General features: G+C 40.4%; 1 protein-coding gene across 2 annotated transcripts in view; it reads right to left on the reverse strand.

Moving 5' to 3' along the window:
- Positions 1-19728, reverse strand: part of MYO1D (myosin ID) — a 392202-nt gene that overhangs the window by 230698 nt on the left and 141776 nt on the right. For both annotated transcript variants that reach the window (XM_056127580.1, XR_008794254.1), the window contains 2 exons: positions 19557-19631; positions 12781-12913 (listed from right to left, as the gene is read on the reverse strand). In XM_056127580.1, coding sequence (XP_055983555.1) covers positions 12781-12913; positions 19557-19631 — 208 coding nt within the window. Of the gene's footprint in view, positions 1-12780; positions 12914-19556; positions 19632-19728 lie in introns of those variants that run through there.

Genomic DNA, 19728 nt, shown 5'->3' on the forward strand with positions numbered 1-19728 from the left:
CAAACCAATGGGTCACTAGAAGAGAAAACCTTGAAGGAAAAAAGGGAACTTGAGCAGTTTGAACAACTAGTCTGTGGATCACTGTGTAAACTACAGGTGTAAAAAGATTTTAAAGCACCACATAACAGGTTGGTGAAAAAAAAAATTGATGGAATCAAGTATAGTGAGAAAAAAAAAAATAAGAGCGTTTTAAGAAGCACTGAAGTTTTAAGAAGTGCTGGAGAGAGCACCCAGAGGTTACGGTGCCTGCTTTTTACTCAGCTGACTCCAGTCAGATCCACTGTGGGTGGCTCTTATCTGTAGGATGTGGCTCAACTTACCTCCAACCCCCCACCCCCACCACACAGCTCGCCTGCAAAAACAACAACAAAAACCATCTCAAAGAAAAAGCACAGAAGACACAGGGAGACAGATGGCCCAAGAAACTGGAGTCATGAACATAACGGGCAAAAGTAACATGTGAGACCAAAGACTCAAGACTTTTCCAAAACCGATGAAAAAGAAGTTGTCACCAACCGAATATACCCAACCAGTTCCATGCAGGACAAAATAAAACTGAGAACAAAGGAAAACAGCCAGAGTCAGAGAAAAGAGACTGCTTACAAAAGAACAAGTTTCTTTTGACTTCTCAAAAGTACAAAGATATCTCTCTCTCTCTCTCTTTTTCTTTTTCTCTCTCTCACACACATACTGAAGAACAAGGATTAATCTCTCTCTTTTTGCGGGGGCCACACCCAGCAGTACTCAGAATTTATTCTTGTGTTCAGAGATCACTGAGCTGGGCTTGCCAGACCATATGGGGTACCAGGGATTGAACCCAGGCTGGCAGCATGCTATACTATCACTCTGATCCCAAGAGTCATATCTCTAGAGTGCTGAAAGGAACGCCCAGTCTAGAGCTTTAAACAGAGAAGGCCTAGGAGGGGGTGAAAAGAACTGAATACAGGCTTTAAATGTAGGAGGGTGGGATTAAATCCTCAACACCACACTGTCCCCCAAGTTCCACCAGGAATGACCCCCAATCACTGAACTGGGAGAAAACTGTGAGTACTGTCCGATGTGGCCTCCAAACCAACAATAAGAACAGGAAGGAATTTTACACGTGGGAAAAACATTCTTCAAGGATACAAACAGTGGGGCCACAGAAACAGCACAGAGGGTAGGTGCTGGACTTCCATGTGGCTGATCAGGGTTTGATCCCTGAGTGCAGAGCTAAGTCCTAAGGACAGCTGAGTGTGGTCCCCCCAATCCCCTCCCGCTCCATGCAAACAGTATACAATATATTCAGGTAAACAAAAGCAGAAATTTTTCAACATCAGATCTCAAAAACGGTCTCAGACATAAGGTCTATGGTAATAGGAAGAGAGAAAAATAGAATGATAAATGAAGAAGTCTAACCAGATATTCACTATGTGCAATAGTACTAGCAGTGTCATCATTTTTTGGTTTAAATATGAAACAACAAAGTCTCCAATGGAGACGCTACTGGGCCCGCTCGAGCAAATCGATAATCAACGGGAGGGCCTTTACTTTATGAAATGTAATACATACATATACTACACATGACACAAAGAAGCAGACCCTCAAATATATTTTTTCATTCGATGTTGTTTTGTTATAAAACTGGTGAGAAAAATAAGAATTCCGGCCCCCAAACAAACATTATACAAGGATCTGCTTTTATTATATATAATTTTGCTTAAAGTCATGATTGATTTCCCAGGACTCATCACTCACTTTATGTGAGAACCGACTGTATAGTTGATTAAAACAAACACATGACCAAAAATAGCATGTAAGTTGGGAAGAAGGCAACAGAACCAAAATAAACAAACAAAAAACTTTTATGGTGGACCTTTTAATGAACAGGAAAGGGGCAAAAACAGCAAATAATATTATATTTTTATATTTAAAAATAAGATTGATCAAAAATGGAGAGAATAAGTGAACAGAAACTTCTTCAAAGAAGAAATTCAAATGACCAAAAGGCACATGAAAAAATTCCCTCATCACTAATCATACTAATCATCAGGGAGATGCAAAACAAAACAACAATGTGGTACCATCTTATACCACAGAGACTGGCACACATCAATAAGAACAAGAACAACCAGTACTGGTTCGGATGCAGGGAGAAGGTGTTGGTGGGAATGCCGACTAGTCCAGCCTTTTTGGAAAACTATATGGACATTCCTCCAAAAACTAGAAATTGAGCTTCCATATTCCCAGCAATACCATCCTGGAAATATATCTCGGAGATGCAAAAACAAAACAAAACAAAACAAAACACCACAGTAGAAACGACATCTGCACTTGTATGTTTAATTGCAGCACTGTTCACAAAAGCCAGAATCTGGAAAAAACTCAAGTGCTCAAGAATGGATGACTGGTTAAAGAAACTCTGGTACATTTATACAATGGAATACTATGCAGCTGTTAGAAGAGATGAAATCATGAAATTTGCATATAAGTGGATGGACACAGAGAGTATCATGCTAAGTGAAATTAGTCAGAAAGAGAGGGACAGAAATAGAATGAATGTACTCACTTGTGGAATATAAAGTAGCATGATATGACACTAACACCTAAGGACAGTAGAGATAAGGGCCAGAAAGATCACACAATGGTTTGGAACCCGGTCTCACATGCTGGGGGAAAAGGCAGTTGGGATGGAGAAGGAAACACTAAGTAAATGATGATTGGAGGGATAGCCGGGATGGGAGACAATGTGCTGAAAGTAGACCAAGGACCAAACGTGATGGCCTCTTAGTATCTGTATTGCAAATCATAATGCCCCAAATTAGAGAGTAAGAAAGACTGTACCTGCCACAGAGGCAGGGAGTGGGTTAGAGGGGGGATGGAGGGAAGGACACTGGGAATAATGGTGGTGGAAAATGTGCACTGGTGGAGGGATGAGTGCTCAAGTACTATATGACTGAAATGTAATCATGCAAGTTTGTAACTGTATCTCAGGGTGATCCAATAAAACTTACTAAAAAAAATAAGATTGAAATAACTCAAGTAACCACTGAAACAATATTAATAGATAAATCTTTCAAAATAGAGAAGGGCTGGAGAGATAGTACAGTGGGTAGGATGCTTGTCTTGCATGAAGTCAAACTGGGCTGAATCCCCAGCACCACAAATAGTCCCTCGAACCCTGAGCACAGAGCCAAGAGAAGGCCCTGAGCACTGCTGGATGAGCCCCACCTTCCACATACACATTATCTCTCCAAATATCAAAATGGAAAATAAGTAGCTTAAATTGCCACACTGAATGGTGAAGTGAGAGAAAGAATTATTTTCACTAGGTTTCTATCTGAAGGTTTAAGTGCAATGCATATTCTTTCAAAAGACAATGACTGTCAGAATGGATAATAACCCCATTATCTGACTAACTAGATATCATTTAGAAGATGTAGTGAAGAAATAGGATGGAGAAGGACTGAATGCAAAAGGATGGAAAAATTACACCATGCAAACCTAGCCCCCCAAAAGCTATCTAATTCATGTAAATCAAATTTTGAAGGCAAAAACAGCATGATAATAAAATAAAATAATAGAAGGCATTTTGTAATGATACATAACTCAACTGCAAGGAAGAAACAACAATTCTAATTTGAATAGGTCTATTATTCCCCAAATATTTAAAGAGAAATTGAAGCTTAAAGAGAGAAACAGAGAAATTCAGAATTAAGGTGGACTTAAAAATCATTAAGACTGGGGGTACAGTGCCATCAGCAGGTCAACCTGTACCTGTGGGATGAGTGCATCAGGAGCCTGATGGTGTCATCAGGCTTTCTGGTACCCCAAAACTGCTGCTGTGCCTTTGGCCGTACCCCAACGACTTGGGGTCAAGTTACGAAGAAATTAGACAGCCAAAAGTTAGGTATGTGGCAGCCACACCCACAAACCACCTCCGGCTCAGCTATACAAGCCTGATTATTGGTCTTATTTCAGAGACCCATAAATCTTGAAAGAGATCAAAAGTTGCAGTTAATCTTGGACCTGTGCATGGCTGAACAGACTGGGGTAAGTAAATTGGAGGGAGACAGGTCAGCCTGGTGCCCCAAGCAGAGCCCCCAGTAGTTGTTTGCTCCCACAATCCAAAATTGCCGCCATGCCCCTGGCCAGACTCCTGAGACATAATATGCTAAAAATTCGGGTAGGCGGGTTTTGTGACGGAAATCTCCAGGCTTTCTTGGGGTCGCAATGGGCTACCTCCCACCACCTCCCTGTACTTCCTGAAGCCTCAGCAGTCACATTCACACTGCAAGTGGCCACCCAATTGAAAAGCTACTCCAGCCTTACCAACCTGATAAAAATACCAAATGCACTGAACAAACACCATGACCTCTTGGCACCTGTATTGCATACCATAATACATAAAAGGAAAACGAGAGAGAGCAAGAAGGAAAGTTGTTGGGGGATGGTGGGAAGGAAACAGGGGACATCGGTGGTGGGAAATGTACACTGGTGGAGGGATGGGTGCTGGATCACTGTATGACTGAAACCCAATCATGAACAGCTTTGTAATGGTCTATCTCACAGATATCCAATTAATTTTTTTTAAATGTAATGTGGAGTTCATGCCCAATACAATCAGCTTTATTAATGGCTGAATAAATAGCAGTACTCCTACATTTAAAAAAAATCAGTAAGACTGCAGAAAACCTGGAGAATATAATTAGCAAGCTTGACCCAATGGACTTTTGTGGAATATTAAATATAAATTACTTTTAAATTTTTTTTTTATTTTTTAATTTTTATTAGTGAAACACCATGAGGTACAGTTGTAGACTTACAAATTTTGGTGCGTGGGTTTCAATTATACAATGATCAAACACCCATGTCTCCATGTGCCCACCAGTGCACATTTTCCACCACCACAAGTCCCAGTATCCCTCCCACCCCCCATCGCCTCCATCCCACCCTGCCTCTGTGGCAGGGCATTCCTTTTTGTTCTCTCTCTCCTTTTGGGTGTTGTGGTTTGCAAAAGAGGCATTGAGTGGCAATCATGTTTGGTCTATAGTCTACTTTCAGCATGCTTCTCCCATCCTGGGAGGATCCTCCCAACACTCTTTTTTGGTGCTCCCTTCTCTATCTGAGCTGCCTTTTCCCCTAGCATGGCTGGCCTTCAAGCCATGGAGTAAACCTCCTGGTACTAATCTCAGCCACTCTTGGGTGTTAGTCTCCTATTTTGTTACTTTATGTTCCCCAGATGAATGCAATCTTTCTATGTCTATCCCTCTCTTTCTGACTCATTTCGCTTAACATGATACTTTCCATGTAGTACCACTTGTATGTAAATTTCATGACTTCATCTTTTCTAACAGCTACATAGTACTCCATTGTGTAGATGTACCAAAGTTTCTTTAACCAGTCATCTGTTCTCGGGCACTCAGGTTTTTTCCAGTTTCTGGCTATTCTAAATAGCCAGAATCTGGCTGCAATGAACAAACAAGTACAGATGTCATTTCGACTATACTTTTTTGCCTCTTTGGGATATATTCCCAGGAGTGGTATTGCTGGGTCAAATGGAAGCTCAATTTCTAATTTTATAAATTACTTTTATATGTAAACAAAACGTAGAGAAAATTTAAATACAGAATATATTCTTCACACAATGAGCTTAAGCTAGAAACCTGAGTAAAAAGGGAATTAGACAATTTTTTAAAAAATTAAGTATACGTCCAATAATCCTTGGATAAAAGGAAGTATAATGTGAAAATGTCTTTTGAACTCAGTAATTTTTCTTTTTTGCTTTTTGGGCCACACCCAGTGGAACTCAGGATTACTCCAGGAACTGAATTCAGGAATCACTTCTAGTGGGTTCCAAGGACTATATGGGATGCCAGGGATTGAACCCAGGTCCCCTGCCTGCAAGGCATAGATGTTCTAGCCACAGTACTATCTCTCCAGTCCCTTAACTCATTACTTATACAACAATGTATAAGTAATCCCAGTATAAGCTATCATTTGACTGAACTTAAAAGATACCAGCTGAATGGAATTTTACCAGTATGACTGATTATGCACAGGAAGTGGGGTAGCACCGGGTTGACCCTAATGACCAACTAAGAGGTGCAGGAAACCCTTTTCCTCTGTTTAGTAATATAATAGCCTTCAGATAAGAAACCTAGTGGAAATACTTTCTCTGTATTTAATCAGCATTCTGCCTCAATTTATAAATGCCGCCTCCTCTCTTTTATAAATATCCAGACTGACTCAACCTAAGAAATCCTACATCTGACAAACTGTGTGTGTCTAAAAAAGGTTAAATCACAAAAGCAACAGTGATCTTATTTTCTGCACTACTTAACCTTGCTTCTCCCACTATTTTTGTGAAAAAAAAAAAAAGCAATCAGGATATATGCTAGCCTGAAGACATTTCGATCTTCAACTATTAATCCACTTTGTTGTATAGGCAAAGACAAATCCAGGTTCATTTAATAATTTACTGGTTTGCTGTTTAGAGTATTTTACTGGTTTGTCAGTATCACGGTCCGGTATCACGGTCCTGCCATTGTTCATCGATTTGCTCGAGCGGGTCCAGTAATGTCTCCATCATGAGACTTCTTGTTACTGTGTTTGGCATATTGAGTACGTCACTGATAGCTTGCCGTACGTCACAGAGGCTCTGCCGTGCAGGCGAGATACCCTCGGTAGCTTGCCGGGCTCTCCGAGAGGGGCGGAGGAATCGAACTCGGGTCGGCCATGCAGGCTGTGTGCAAAGCAAATGCCCTACCGCTGTGCTATTGCTCCAGCCCTGGTTTGTCAAGAGATTAAAATTAATAGATCTCATTCCTTCCCTCCGTGGGGAGACTCCATCTGTCTTAAAAACACTGGGCTCTGGGTGGCTGAGTGGCTCAGTGGTAGTGTGCCTGCCTTGTGCAGTGAAGCCCTGGGGGTGGAAATCAACAAAAAACACTGGGTGGACTCTGAAGAAGTCAACAAGTGAGGAGAGGGGACTTCCAACTCTGGTGATGGGAACTCAAGAACTGCCACCAATCTTCCTGACGAAATCACTGAGATGAAGCACTGGACAAAATTACATATCAGAGTGCTAGGAACACAGTCACGATTGAGTAATACTAAAATATGGGCGTGTGTGTAGGGGTATGGGGTATACGTGTGTCAGCTTTCTGAGCTGTTTTCCTGTTATGGTTGGGTTTCATGAATATTAATGGTAGGATTTGTTCCTTTACTCTGAGTTGACAATTTTTTTTTCTTTTTGGGTCACACCCAGTGATGCACAGAGGTTATTCCTAGCTCTGCACTCAGGAATTTCTCCTAGCAGTGCTCAGGGGACTGTATGAGATGCTGGGGGTGGGGGAACACCATATGGGATGCTGGGGATCGAACCCGGGTCAGCCGCATGCAAGGCAAATGCCCTACCTGCTGTACTACAGTTCCAGCCCCCCTGAGTTGACAATTTTAATCTATTTATATTCAATGTAATTACTAACAGATTTATATTTTACCATCTTTTCAAACTTTGTTTTCATTTAGGGCCACATCTGGCAATGCGCAAGGGCTACTCCTGGCTCTGCACTCAGGAATCACTCCTGGTGGTGCTTGGGGAACCATAGGGCATGTCAGAGATCAAAAATGCGTCAGCTGCTATGTGCAAAAGTATTACCTCCCCAGCCCCAAGATTTTAAAACTTCTGACCCAAAATAAGCTATTTTGGTACAATACTGTTTCATAGATGAGGTAACAAGTACTTGATATTCTGTAACCTCGATATTCTGGGCTGGAGAAATAGCACAGCGGGTAGGGTGTTTGCCTTGCACATGGCTGACCTGGGTGACCTGGGTTCGATTCCTCCACCCTTCTCAGAGAGTCCAGCAAGTTACCGAGAGTATCTCGCCCACAGCAAAGCCTGGCAAGCTACCTGTGACGTATTCGATATGTCAAACACAGTAACGACAAATCTCACAATGGAGACATTACTGGGTCCAATCAAGTAAATTGACGAACAACGGGAGGACAGTGCTTTACCATCCTCATTTGTCTTCGCTTTACATTGATGTTCTTAGATAAACTGATATCAGTTTTTTTATTTTCCCATATCCCCTTGTATTTAGGTCACAGTAATCTTGTAAAATAATCTGGACAATAGCCTGCCTTCTTCCCACCCTCTGAAACAGTTTCTTTGGCCTGGAGAGATAGTAATAGCAGACAGGGTGCTTGGCTTGCATGCAGTTGACCTTGGGACGTCATATGCTCCCCAAGTTTGCCAGGAGTAATTCCTGAGCACAGCGCCAGGAGTAACACCTGAGCACTACTGGGAATGACCCAAAAATCTAAAAAGTTTTTTTTAAAAAGTGAAACAGTTTTTATACAGTAGGGAATATTGGCTCCTGAAGGCTTTGTAAAACACAAACATGTCAAACTATCAGGGTTCTAATGTCTTTGGAAGAACAGGAGGCGGTGGCCTTTTGAAAAGGGATTCAGAATTGTTCAAGCTACTGGTTCACTAAGGATTTTAGTCCTTCTTGAGTTTTGCTAACATTTCACGTCTCTTCATTTTCAGGGGGTCTTTCACACATTGCTCAGGGGTTCCAAGGATCCGTATCCCAACAGTACCAGGGGCTACCTTGGTGATATTTGGGAGACCATGGGGCACAAGAAATTGAACCCAGGGCATGCCAGGCTTGAGCACCAAACCTTAAAGCTATCTCCCTTGGCCCTGGTAATATTTATTTTTAGAAAATAAAATTTTCATATTTAATGGCATAATATTTATACCATTCTAGTGCTTTTTAAATGTCTGTAATACATGAAGCATATTTCATCTTTTGTTCAGAATGGTTTTAATTTTAGATCAGTTTTATTGAAAGCTTAAGATCCAATTCTTACCTTGAATATTTGCTTTTTAAAAAATTGTCTCCTTACTTCTTAGATTTTCTTTGAAGTTCTTTTCTGGATTTTTTTTTCTTTTTGGGTCACAACCAGCAATGCACAGAGGTTACTCCTGGCTCTGCACTCAGGAATCACCCCTGGCGGTGCTCAGGGGACCATATGGGATGCTGGGAATCGAACCCGGGTGGACCGTGTGCAAGGCAAACACCCTACCCGCTGTGCTATTGCTCCAGCCCCACTTTTCTGGATTCTTGAGTTGGAGTTCAAGCAAGTACCAATTCACTTTCAATCTTTTTTTTAACTTCATTTGAGAAAGCGTGCGCGTGTGTGTGTTACTCAATGCTTTACTCCTGGTTCTGCACTCAGGGGACTTTACTGGCAGTGCCTGAGGGGCTTTATGTGGTGCCAGGGATTGAACAGGGTCAGCTGCAAGTAAGACAAGCAAGCACCTGATCCCTCTCTCCAGTCAAGAATAAATAAAGAAATTTTATTAAAAGGAAGAGAAAAAGAAAACATGCTCAAGAGAGAATGTGGGAGAGGAGAGAGACCCATGAAGTCAAAGAAATTCCACTCTGGCTGGGACGCAGGTGCTCCAGAATTTCAGAGTGCAATGCCTCTCCCTTGATTCCTCGATTAAGGTGCACCACGTGGTTACTTTAGCAGGATTTTACAAATTGTGATCAACTGCCTGTCATGCAGTTCAAGATACCATATCATTGTCATTGTGGTTTCCTCCTCAACCCATCAGTTATTCAGGAAAGTAATTTTTTTTTTTAAATTCCCAGACAAAAGCCTCTCCTAGCTTCTAAGGTTTGATTTTTATTTTGCTTGCTGTAAAGAAAGAGAGTGTATCTGCTCAGACATTTGTTAAATGCTCCATGTGTACATGAAAGAATTACTTCTGAATCCCCTAATGGGACTTCTTTTGACATGTAAAAAAAGATAAGGTTTAAATCTGGCTTTTAAAGTTCCTACATGTCTTGCTAAATTTCTCTTTGATCCATCGTTTTTTTTTGGGTACAGATGGTTTAAAAAATGCTGTGGGGCTGCTGGTTTGATCATGGTCCTCCAATCAGGTTTGGTCCCTGGAACCTTTCCAGGGGTGATCCCTGAGTGTAGAGCCAGGAGTAAGCCCTAAGCACTGATGGGCTTGACACCCCCCCATCCCCTGCAACCCCAAATGATAAAATCTCCTGTTGTGATTATGGATTTGTCACATTTTTAATTCAAATTTTTTTCTCTTATAGAATTCACGTATAATTATGCCTATATTGCTATTGGATATCTAGCTCAAAGTCATTTTATTGTTTTGCGTGTCTTCGTTTTTGTTTTTGGGCCACATCTTATGGTGCTCAGGGCTTACTGCTGGCTCTGTGTACTGGAATCACTCCTGGTGAGGTTCAGGGAGACCATATGCAATCCAGGAGTCAAACCCGTGCCTTCCTTATCCATTGTACTACTCTGTCTTGGATATTTTCATTTTATTGTTAAGAGTTTCTTAACTGACTTAATACTTCTTTGCTAACTACAATTTTCTCTCATATTAATATTGCTTTTAATCATTTTTGAGAGAAGACTGATAAATTCTCACTCAGCACTTTGTTTTTTAATCTTTCTGCATAGTATTGTTCAGATGTCTCCAGAAATAGCACAAGGATAAATTTTCTACCAATCTAGTCTGTTTAGAGTATTTATCTTGATGGCGAGAGTACCATTCATTTAGATTATTTTTTGTGATATTCTCTTGTATTTTCTAAACACAACATTTTCCCTTCCTTGTCCATTTTGCTATTTTCTATTGAAATGGTGAGCTATTTGTCTTCCTTTTGTCACTCCTTGTCACTGCCTTCATCCCCCGCCACCCTCCCCTCCCAACACCCACACACACACCTTCATATACATATGATCTCAAAAGTTATGCCGGGACAGCTGGATTAGCTGTCTACCTCATATTCAGTCTTTCCCCTCCCACTTTGAAATAGGTTTTTTATTTGTTCTGGGGTCACACCCAGTGGTGCTTAGGACTTATTCCTGGCTCTGTACTCAGAGATCACTCCTGGTAGAGACCATGTGGGATGCCAGGGATCGAACCCATTTCAGCTGTAGACAAGGCAAACACCCTAAGTGCTGTGCTATTGCTCCTAGCTTGGCACAGCTCCTGATTAGTGTAAACATACCTTTCCTAGCTTCCCTGGCAAATAAGATAGAGCAGAAGTGCTAGTTCTAGGAAGTCACTTTAAAATGGAAGATGCTGCAGCTGCCCTCTTGGACTAGGGGAAGGGAACATCAAGCACAAGGAAGGACTTTGGAACAAAAAGACAGAAGGAACTTGGGTCCATAATAATCTCAAAGTTGCAATACCCATCCTGTGATAACTACTATACCTCTTTTATAGAAAAAAAAGGAATAATGTCTCTTAAGCTTATGCTACTAATTAGGGGGTCTTTTGCTAGCAGTTGAGTGCAATTCCTGATACAGATAAAATACATGGTCCTAGAAATTTAATTTTATAGGTGTACATTCAATATCAATTAAAATCTAATGATACTCGCCTACCTTAATACATAAAAATATTTTGTACACACATTTATATATAATGTAATTTATAAATATTTTATTAATAACATCTATTGACATAATTATGTATTCAATTGCTTCTCACATCTAAACTTACTTTCTCTCTTACTGGATAAAGTTTCATCATGTAGTTTCATGTCAGAGAGCAACTGACCTCTAAGAGTCAAAATTCTAATGAAGCTCTAGTCATTGGTTCCTATGTCCCTACTCCTGCTTTTCTAGAGTCTTATTATATAAGCCAAGAAACTGGCTTATTTGTTGTCACTTGAGGTCAAGGAATACTGGAAAAATAAACAGAAAAGCTGCTGAACAGATATTGTGTGTGTGTGTGTTACTGAATAGGTGTGTGTGTGTGGCGGTTAGCCTAATTTAACCACAGTGCAATACCTAGATATAGTAGACTTAAACTTTTAGTCAGAAAGTTGATTTGGAAGGGGGAAAAAGAGACAATAATGAAAAAAAAAGTAGAAAGGAAAGAGAGCAAAAGTTAAGACACAAAAATGAAGGAACTAAAAATAATGAGCTCCCAGAAAGCTGCCTAATTTATCAAGCTTGTCAACAGTAGCAGTTAAGAGCTGAAATCTGTTCTTTAAAGAAGAATAAAACAACACAGGACTGACCTAAAGTTATCAACCAGTATTAGGTCTTAAAGAAAAAATAAAAAAAAAAAACTAGACATAAAAATCTTTAAATACCCAAGGACAATACTTAAATATTAAACAACTTCTTAAAACTCTAGTTACTATACATTTAAATACAATATATGGATAGATGATTACAAACTGACGATTTTTTTTGAAGTTTGGCTGTCTTCAGAACAGGGCTGATGTTCACTTAGTCAGGCACAAGCCATATTTTATAAGTATGTATTTTATTTTTATTTATTTATTTACTTATTTTTTGTGTTTTGGGTCACACCCGGCAATGCTCAGGGATCACTCCTGGCAGTGCTCGAGGGACCATATGGCATGCTGGGAATGGAACCTGGGCCGGCCGCCTGCAAGGTAAACGCCCTCCCCTCTGTGCTATCACTCCAGTCCCAATACGTATGTATTTTAAAGATTGCACTAAAACTTTACCCTTGATTACAAACACTGGATGAAAGTTCAAATTTAAGAAAAGCATTTCAGTTGAAACACAATTATTTTACTTACTCGCCAGTACACAACTTTTTTACTTAAGAAAGCCAGGAATAAATACAAATACTTTAATTTTCACTTAACATACATATTATTCAAGTTGATTTATAGTTATCTTAAAAAAATCAAACATTATATAATTATAAGAGAGGATCTGTGAATTAAAACAGGCATTTAGTAAAAAAAAAAAAATTACCTTTGAGGCAAGGTTGTCTACTAATGCAATCATGGAATTCTTAAATAAGGTGGCAGCAGTCAGAGGGCGCTTGGTTACCTCTGTAATACTCAGTTTGCCTTCAGGCCACATATTTTTCAGAACAGGATTTGAACTGAGAAGCAGAGAGAGAGAGACTAATTTAAGTGTTACATTCAAAAAAGCTGAATAAGAACTGGTAGGCAATCCTTTATCCTGGCAGTCACAATTAGGTGGCAGTGACAGGCCTAACTGGAAAATTTACTCCATCCAGAAATTATGCTGGAAGTAAAGTGACAGATAATATACCCCAGATTGAGAAGATGTGTCCAAACTATTCAACATCTTAACACTGTAATTCCAAGTCTTTAACCTTTTTGAAAGTGACCTCTACATTATTATTATATAGGACCCTCAAATGGTTAATATGGCGGTATAAATTATAAGAATGTAGGCAAAGCACAAATAGGGAAATGACCCCAATGTCATAGCGGAAGCCATGAAAGTGAAGATTTTCCTACTGAAACAAATATTCATGCAGGCTAGGTAATACTACAAATCCCCAGCTCCTTCTAAAAATAGAGGAGTATAAAATGGCCAATTTTATTTTGTCTTAGCAAAATTCTTTTCTGCAGTTGAATTTATGAACACATTTATAAGTAGCTTTGGCAGTGACAGTATTTTATTGCTGAGACACTAAGACTTTCATAGCCCAAATGTTAAAATGTATTTCAGGCCACTTTTCAGGCTAAATCGGATATTCTACTATTTGGTTCTTATGAAGTCATTTTTTTTTAAATTTGGAAGATTAACAAAATTTAAGGGGCTGAAGTGATAGCACAATGGGTAGGGTGTTTGCCTTGCACGTGGCTGACCCAGGTTCGAGTCCCAGCATCCCATATGGTACCCCGAGCACTGCCAGGAATAATTCCTGAGTACACGAGCCAGGAGTAACCCCTGAGCATCACCAGGTTTGACCCAAAAAGAAAAAAATTTTAAATTGAGTGGACACTGGTTTGTAAAAGCACAAATATTCATTTATGCATAGCAGCACCATACCCACCATACCGCACCATACCCACCATACCACACCATACCCACCTGCACCATACTGCACCATACCCCGCACCGCACCAAAGTGCCAATACCCCGCCACATAAGTCCATCGGGGAAATTTTAAAAGCAACGTCTGGTGACTTTTGCTCTGACTTCCTTCCTGCCTTATAATGGGTACTTTTGATTTTAAGTTACTTGAAATTTGAAATGTTCCTGGAAACTATATAAACTGGGGGGTTAAAAAGAGAAAGGAGCTAGCATCGATATTTGTTGCAATTTTGCTTAGTACTGTCATTTTGCCCACATTTCTTTCCACGGTCTAAAATTTAAAAAATTTATCTGGCTCTCCAAAATATCTAGTAAGTTTACATAGAGACTCAAAATAATAGTTGCAAAATGCCAGAGTGAATGACAAAGAAGCATGGGGAGAAAAAGGGGGAGGAGACTGACTGGGCCTCTGAATGATTCTCCCATCCCTTGGCAATGTCCTCTAGCAGTGTCCACTAGCATCAAGAGTGCCTGTCAAGCAATGCAGTGACCTATGGCTGATGGACTCTAATACCTGAGATTCTCATCCTAAGACTTTTCGATGATACATATAGAAAGAAAGATAACTAAACAAACATAGTGCTTTCCCTCTTTGCTTCTATTCTAACCTTTGACAGAGGGAGAATTTAAGGCAATGGTTCTCAATCTTGGGTGCACATGATGCCTGGATGCTGTCTTTTCATCCACGATGCAGAATTTCCATAAATCAGAGCATGTGTGCCTGAGAAATTCTCACGGATACTATAGATTGAAAATCCCTGGCTTTGGGTCTATGTAGCTCCCTACCCAATTTCTTCTTCCATCTTATCACTGTGGACCATATTTCCAGACTATTCTGAACTCAATAATTTTCAAACATTTAATATACCAAAACTATCTTATTGAAAGGTAAGCTTATTAATCCATAAACCCACCATGTATAATACTGAGGCAGAACTCATTAACCTACTAAGAGAGGAAATCCATCCAAATACTGTCTAGGAGGATGGTCTAAGTCAAAATAATTTAAGGATTTCTGATGTTACTGAAAATGGAAATACAAAATAAGAATTATATATGGACATATATAATTATGAAGTTATATACTCTTTCTATATGAGCTATATAATACATTATTTTCTCTATATAATAATGTATTGTTATATTTTTATTCCTCCACCCCTCTCGGAGAGCCCAGCAGCTACCGAGAGTATCTCGCCCTCATGGCAAAGTCTGGCAAGCTACCCGTGACGTATTCAATATGCCAAACACAGTAACAATAAGTCTCACAATGGAGACGTTACTGGGCCCGCTCGAGCAAATTGATGAACAATGGGAGGACAGTACTACAGTGCTACACTATTATATAACTCAATATATAATCAGAATTATATATATGATATCAAAATCTATCTATCTATATATATATATATATATATACACACATGCAATAAGTTTCAACCAGCAGACTTTTAATCTTTTATATCTTTGATAAGACCATCCCTATTGTAAAATAACTTCATCTTAGCCTGATGGCTTTAATGATTAGATTTAAGTTCCATTGTCCTGATTCTGTTTTACCAAGCAACTAAATATTCTGGATTCTAGGGGTAATATTGCGCGCAGCCAGCCCGGCCTAGCCGGGTTCAATTCCTCTGCCCCTCTTGGAGAGCCCAGCAAGCTACCGAGAATATCTCACCTGCACGGCAAAGCCTGGCAAGCTACCCGTGACATATTCAATATGTCAAACACAGTAACAAGTCTCAAAATGGAGACGTTACTGGGCCTGCTCGAGCAATTAATAAATTAGAATTCTCACTATTTTCTGACTTCCCAAGTATGTTGTCCAATAAGGAAATCCTATTCCATGCTACTTACGATATTTTCCTTGGAAATAAATCCATATGCTACTTGATTTCTCTCAGGCCTGTGAGCCTGGGCTACATTAATCCACCACTGAAAAGTGAAACTGTTGTCAGTGAGCTGTCCCCAGCCATGATCTATTAATGAAGGTGATGAATACCATCTATGGAGCCTCTTGGTCCACAGCCTGCCTGCCAGACCTGTCACACAGCCTACAGCCAAAGAAATCAATCTTTCTTGTTATATTTTGCACATCAAATAGTGGTGGACTCTGTCATTTGTCCCTCAGAATGGGTGCATGTGATGGATAAATCAAGCACAGATTTTTTTTTTTTTGTCGGGGGTTGTGGTGCTCAGGGGTTATTGTTGGCTCTGCACTCAGGAATCACTCCTGGTGGGGCTTGGGGCATATGGGATGCTGGAGATTGAACCCAGGTTGACTGCGTTGCAAGGCAAGAGCCCTAACCCCTGTACTGTCTCTCCAGCCCCAGATAAATCAAGCATGGAAACGCCCTCCGAGTACTTCCCATGAGCAGCTCTCTTTCTCTTGGTGGCGCTCTCAGCTGAACTTGCAGTTACACTAACAGAACATTCTGCAGCAAAAATTAAAAGAGCTGTTTAAGCACAATGTCTCCACATGCTCATTTTCTGAATTCTCTTGAACCCACAGCAGCCAGCTTCTCTCCGCAAGTCTAAAGGAACTGTGCTATCATGAAGCCCTCTGAGCTACAGGTTAGCAAACTGAAGTCTCCTTTACTTCCTCTCCCTTGCTTGCTTGACTGTGAACATAGTCTCAGGATTAGTCCTTTAACCTCTTCTCACTTTTGTTTCTTCATCTTTGTTCACCTCGATTAATTCCACCCAAATAATTACAGCATTTTTCAATGCTATAAATACACAGATGAGTGAGAGTTGATGTCTCTGGTCCCACCTTTATCCTCGATTTCAGGAGCATCTTAAAAACTATTGTCTACTTGGCTTTTTCAAACTGGATATTCAACATGCACTTTAAATACCACATATCCCAAATAAAATTCTTGATTTTTCCAATTAATTAGCTCCACCTCATGTGGATCCCTTCCTCACTGCTCAGGCATCATTTTGAATTGTTTTTCTTTCATGACCACAGTCCTACCCATCAGCAAATCTTACTGGCTCTTCTTTCAGAACAGCACCCAATCGGACCACTTTTCATCATTTCTGCTGCTTTCTCCAGATCTCAGCCTGGACTAGTCACCTAGTCTTCTACATGATCTCCCTATTTCTACTCGTGCCTTTTGTGACATGTGCTTTAACACTTCATTTGACATGGTACCTTCTTTAAAATATACACCACAGCAGATGAAAGTCCAGTGGTTCCCTGGCATTCTTCTCCCTTACCGTGTCTCACAGGTTCCTATTAGTCCAGGCCCTGTCTAGTTCTCTAAATTCATCTTCCACCTGCTTCTCTGTCCTACAAAACTGTACTCCAGTACTCAGAACTTGTCATTCCTCTGCCTGGTATGCACCTTCTCCACCCGTTCCTGGCTCACCCCCCCCCCCCCCAAACTATACTCATGTCTCTGCTCCAATGCCTCTTCTTTGAAGACACTTAATGGTGGAGTGGGTGAATGAAATGGGCGAGGGCTGGGAGATGGCACATTCTAATTCACAGAATAGTGTGTTTTCATTAATAATGAACTGTGCAAGGAAACTCAAGGCAAGTGCCCCTCATCCATAACTTCAGAGAAGGCAATTGGAGGAAACAAGTGAAGGAAAGGCTGGATGATGTTTAGAGAAAATCACTATACCATTCATGAATAATTTCGGTGGGTGATATACAGTGGTTACGACTAGCAATGCCCATGCCTACAGATAATTTGTCTTCTTGAACAAAAAGACATTTGCACATTCCTGAGGATGGAGTGCAGGAGCCAACTTCCATCATGAGGATTTTGTATTGCAATCCTATTAAACTCAGGATTTTAGTGCCTGCCTTCACCAGAATAGAAGGAGCAGCGTTTCTGTGGAGAGTGAGAATACCTACATATAAAGCAGGAAAAGGTCTAATTGTTTTAGACCTTTGTGACAACCTTTATGTAATAACTTGTCTAAAGACAAAACAGCAAAGTCTTTCTGATCCCCCATCCTGTTTGTAATGTTTCCGCACCCTGTTTTGCTTTGTCCACACCTTCCATTTCCTCACAGCACTGGAAATGTGTGACCCTCTGGAAGCTTGTTGATTATTACCGTCACCTTCATGAGAATAAAAAACCCAGGAGGTTGGGACTTATAAACTTTTTTTCATAGCCCTATGCCAGAGCCTCAGGTAATGAGTAATAAGGCCCTGGGCTGTGTAGGACTTTCTAGATGAGCTTCTGGCCATTGACTTGAATAGAACTAATGAACAAGAAATGACAGTACTGCAATTCAAAAGAAGCTGGTTAAGAATCATCTGTTCTTCCTGGTTCTTCTTTCCAAAGCATCTACTCTGACACTTTTCTGGTATAAATTCACCATGGTCTAGCCAATGTTTCATTTTTTACATTCTCTGTCCAATTGTTGTCATGGGTGCAATGACTCAAGGTTCACCCACACTTGGCTATAGTGCTTGTGGTGGTCACACATCTGGATGCAGTGCTTGCACCTTCAGCCGTGGTGCCCACTGAGGGCTGCACACTTCACTTGGGATGCTCAAGCACAGCTGGCTATACACTCTGTTAGGGCACTAAGTGGCACAGCCCCAGACAGCAGTGTTGCTATGTCTCACTCGATGGATGTACGGGTGTCTAATACCATGATCAAACTCATGGCCTTTTGCTTGCAACACAGATGGCTTTGGCCTTGTTCTGTTTTGTTTTTTTAATTATTTTTTTTATTTATTGAATCACCGTGAGAACAGTTACAAAGCTTTCAGGTTTAAGTCTTGATCATACAATGATCAAACATCCATCCCTTCACCAGTGCACATTTTCCACCACCAAGAACTCCAGTATACCCCCCATCCCATCCCTTTCTCCTGCCTGTGTAGATGATTTCCACTTTACTCTCTCTCTACTTTGATTACATTTAATATTTTGACAAAAGATATACCATTATTATTTGGAATTCCCGCCCCCCCCAACAATCAGACCTGCTGAAAAGGCACCATTATATAATTTGTTTTCTATTGCTGATTATGAAGAGCATATGATGTTGATTTCTGATATTTTACTAATTAAGTCTGGAGGGATTTCTGCTAAAAGCCACTGGGTTCCGAGATTGGTTTGTGTGCCTCTTGGATCATGGCCATTCAGGAGCCGGAGGGGCTATTCATGGGCAGCAACCTGGGGTCTCGTCGGGGTAGGGGAAAAGGGCTTGGCCCTTGTGTTTTTTTTTTTTTTGTCACATATTCTTGGAAGGCAGAGAGTCCAGTTCACTAAGTCAGGATCTGTCATCACAGTTATTACATGTCAGTATGTCATGAGCGTGATCTCTTAGTTGGGGACCAAGACACTGACATGGGACTCTGTATCACACTTTCACCTGGGTTCTGGGTTATCTCACACCCTCTGCGCCCCATGGCCCTTGGACTAGCCTGTGGACACTTGCCTGTAGGGGTGCTGGGAGGATGGCAGCACTAAACAGAGAAACCAAGACAACCCAAAGGAAATCAAGAGAAATAGTGTGAGAAGATGGTCTCTGCTCTAAGTTTACACATTTTATCATCATATAGGAATATTTTATTCATTAGGTATAATCAAATGGAACTAGAAAATTTTCCATAAATTCTTAAAATTATCACAGAAAAACAACCATGTGCATACATATATCAGAAGAATTTAACGTAAAGATGATCTATATTTCATTCCTACCTGTTATACATGAGGCGCTTGAAATCTTGAAACAAGGTGTCTTTATTTTTGTCAATAAAACCAATGACAGAATAACTAAAATAAAATAGAAAACATGCATTATTCATAATCCAAGATACATTTACATTTTTCTAGAAATATACAAGCCTTTCCAATGTCAAATATGCAACCA

Source organism: Sorex fumeus, unplaced genomic scaffold, assembly GCF_029834395.1.
Source record: "Sorex fumeus unplaced genomic scaffold, SorFum_2.1 ptg000063l, whole genome shotgun sequence".
NCBI lineage: Eukaryota > Metazoa > Chordata > Mammalia > Eulipotyphla > Soricidae > Sorex > Sorex fumeus.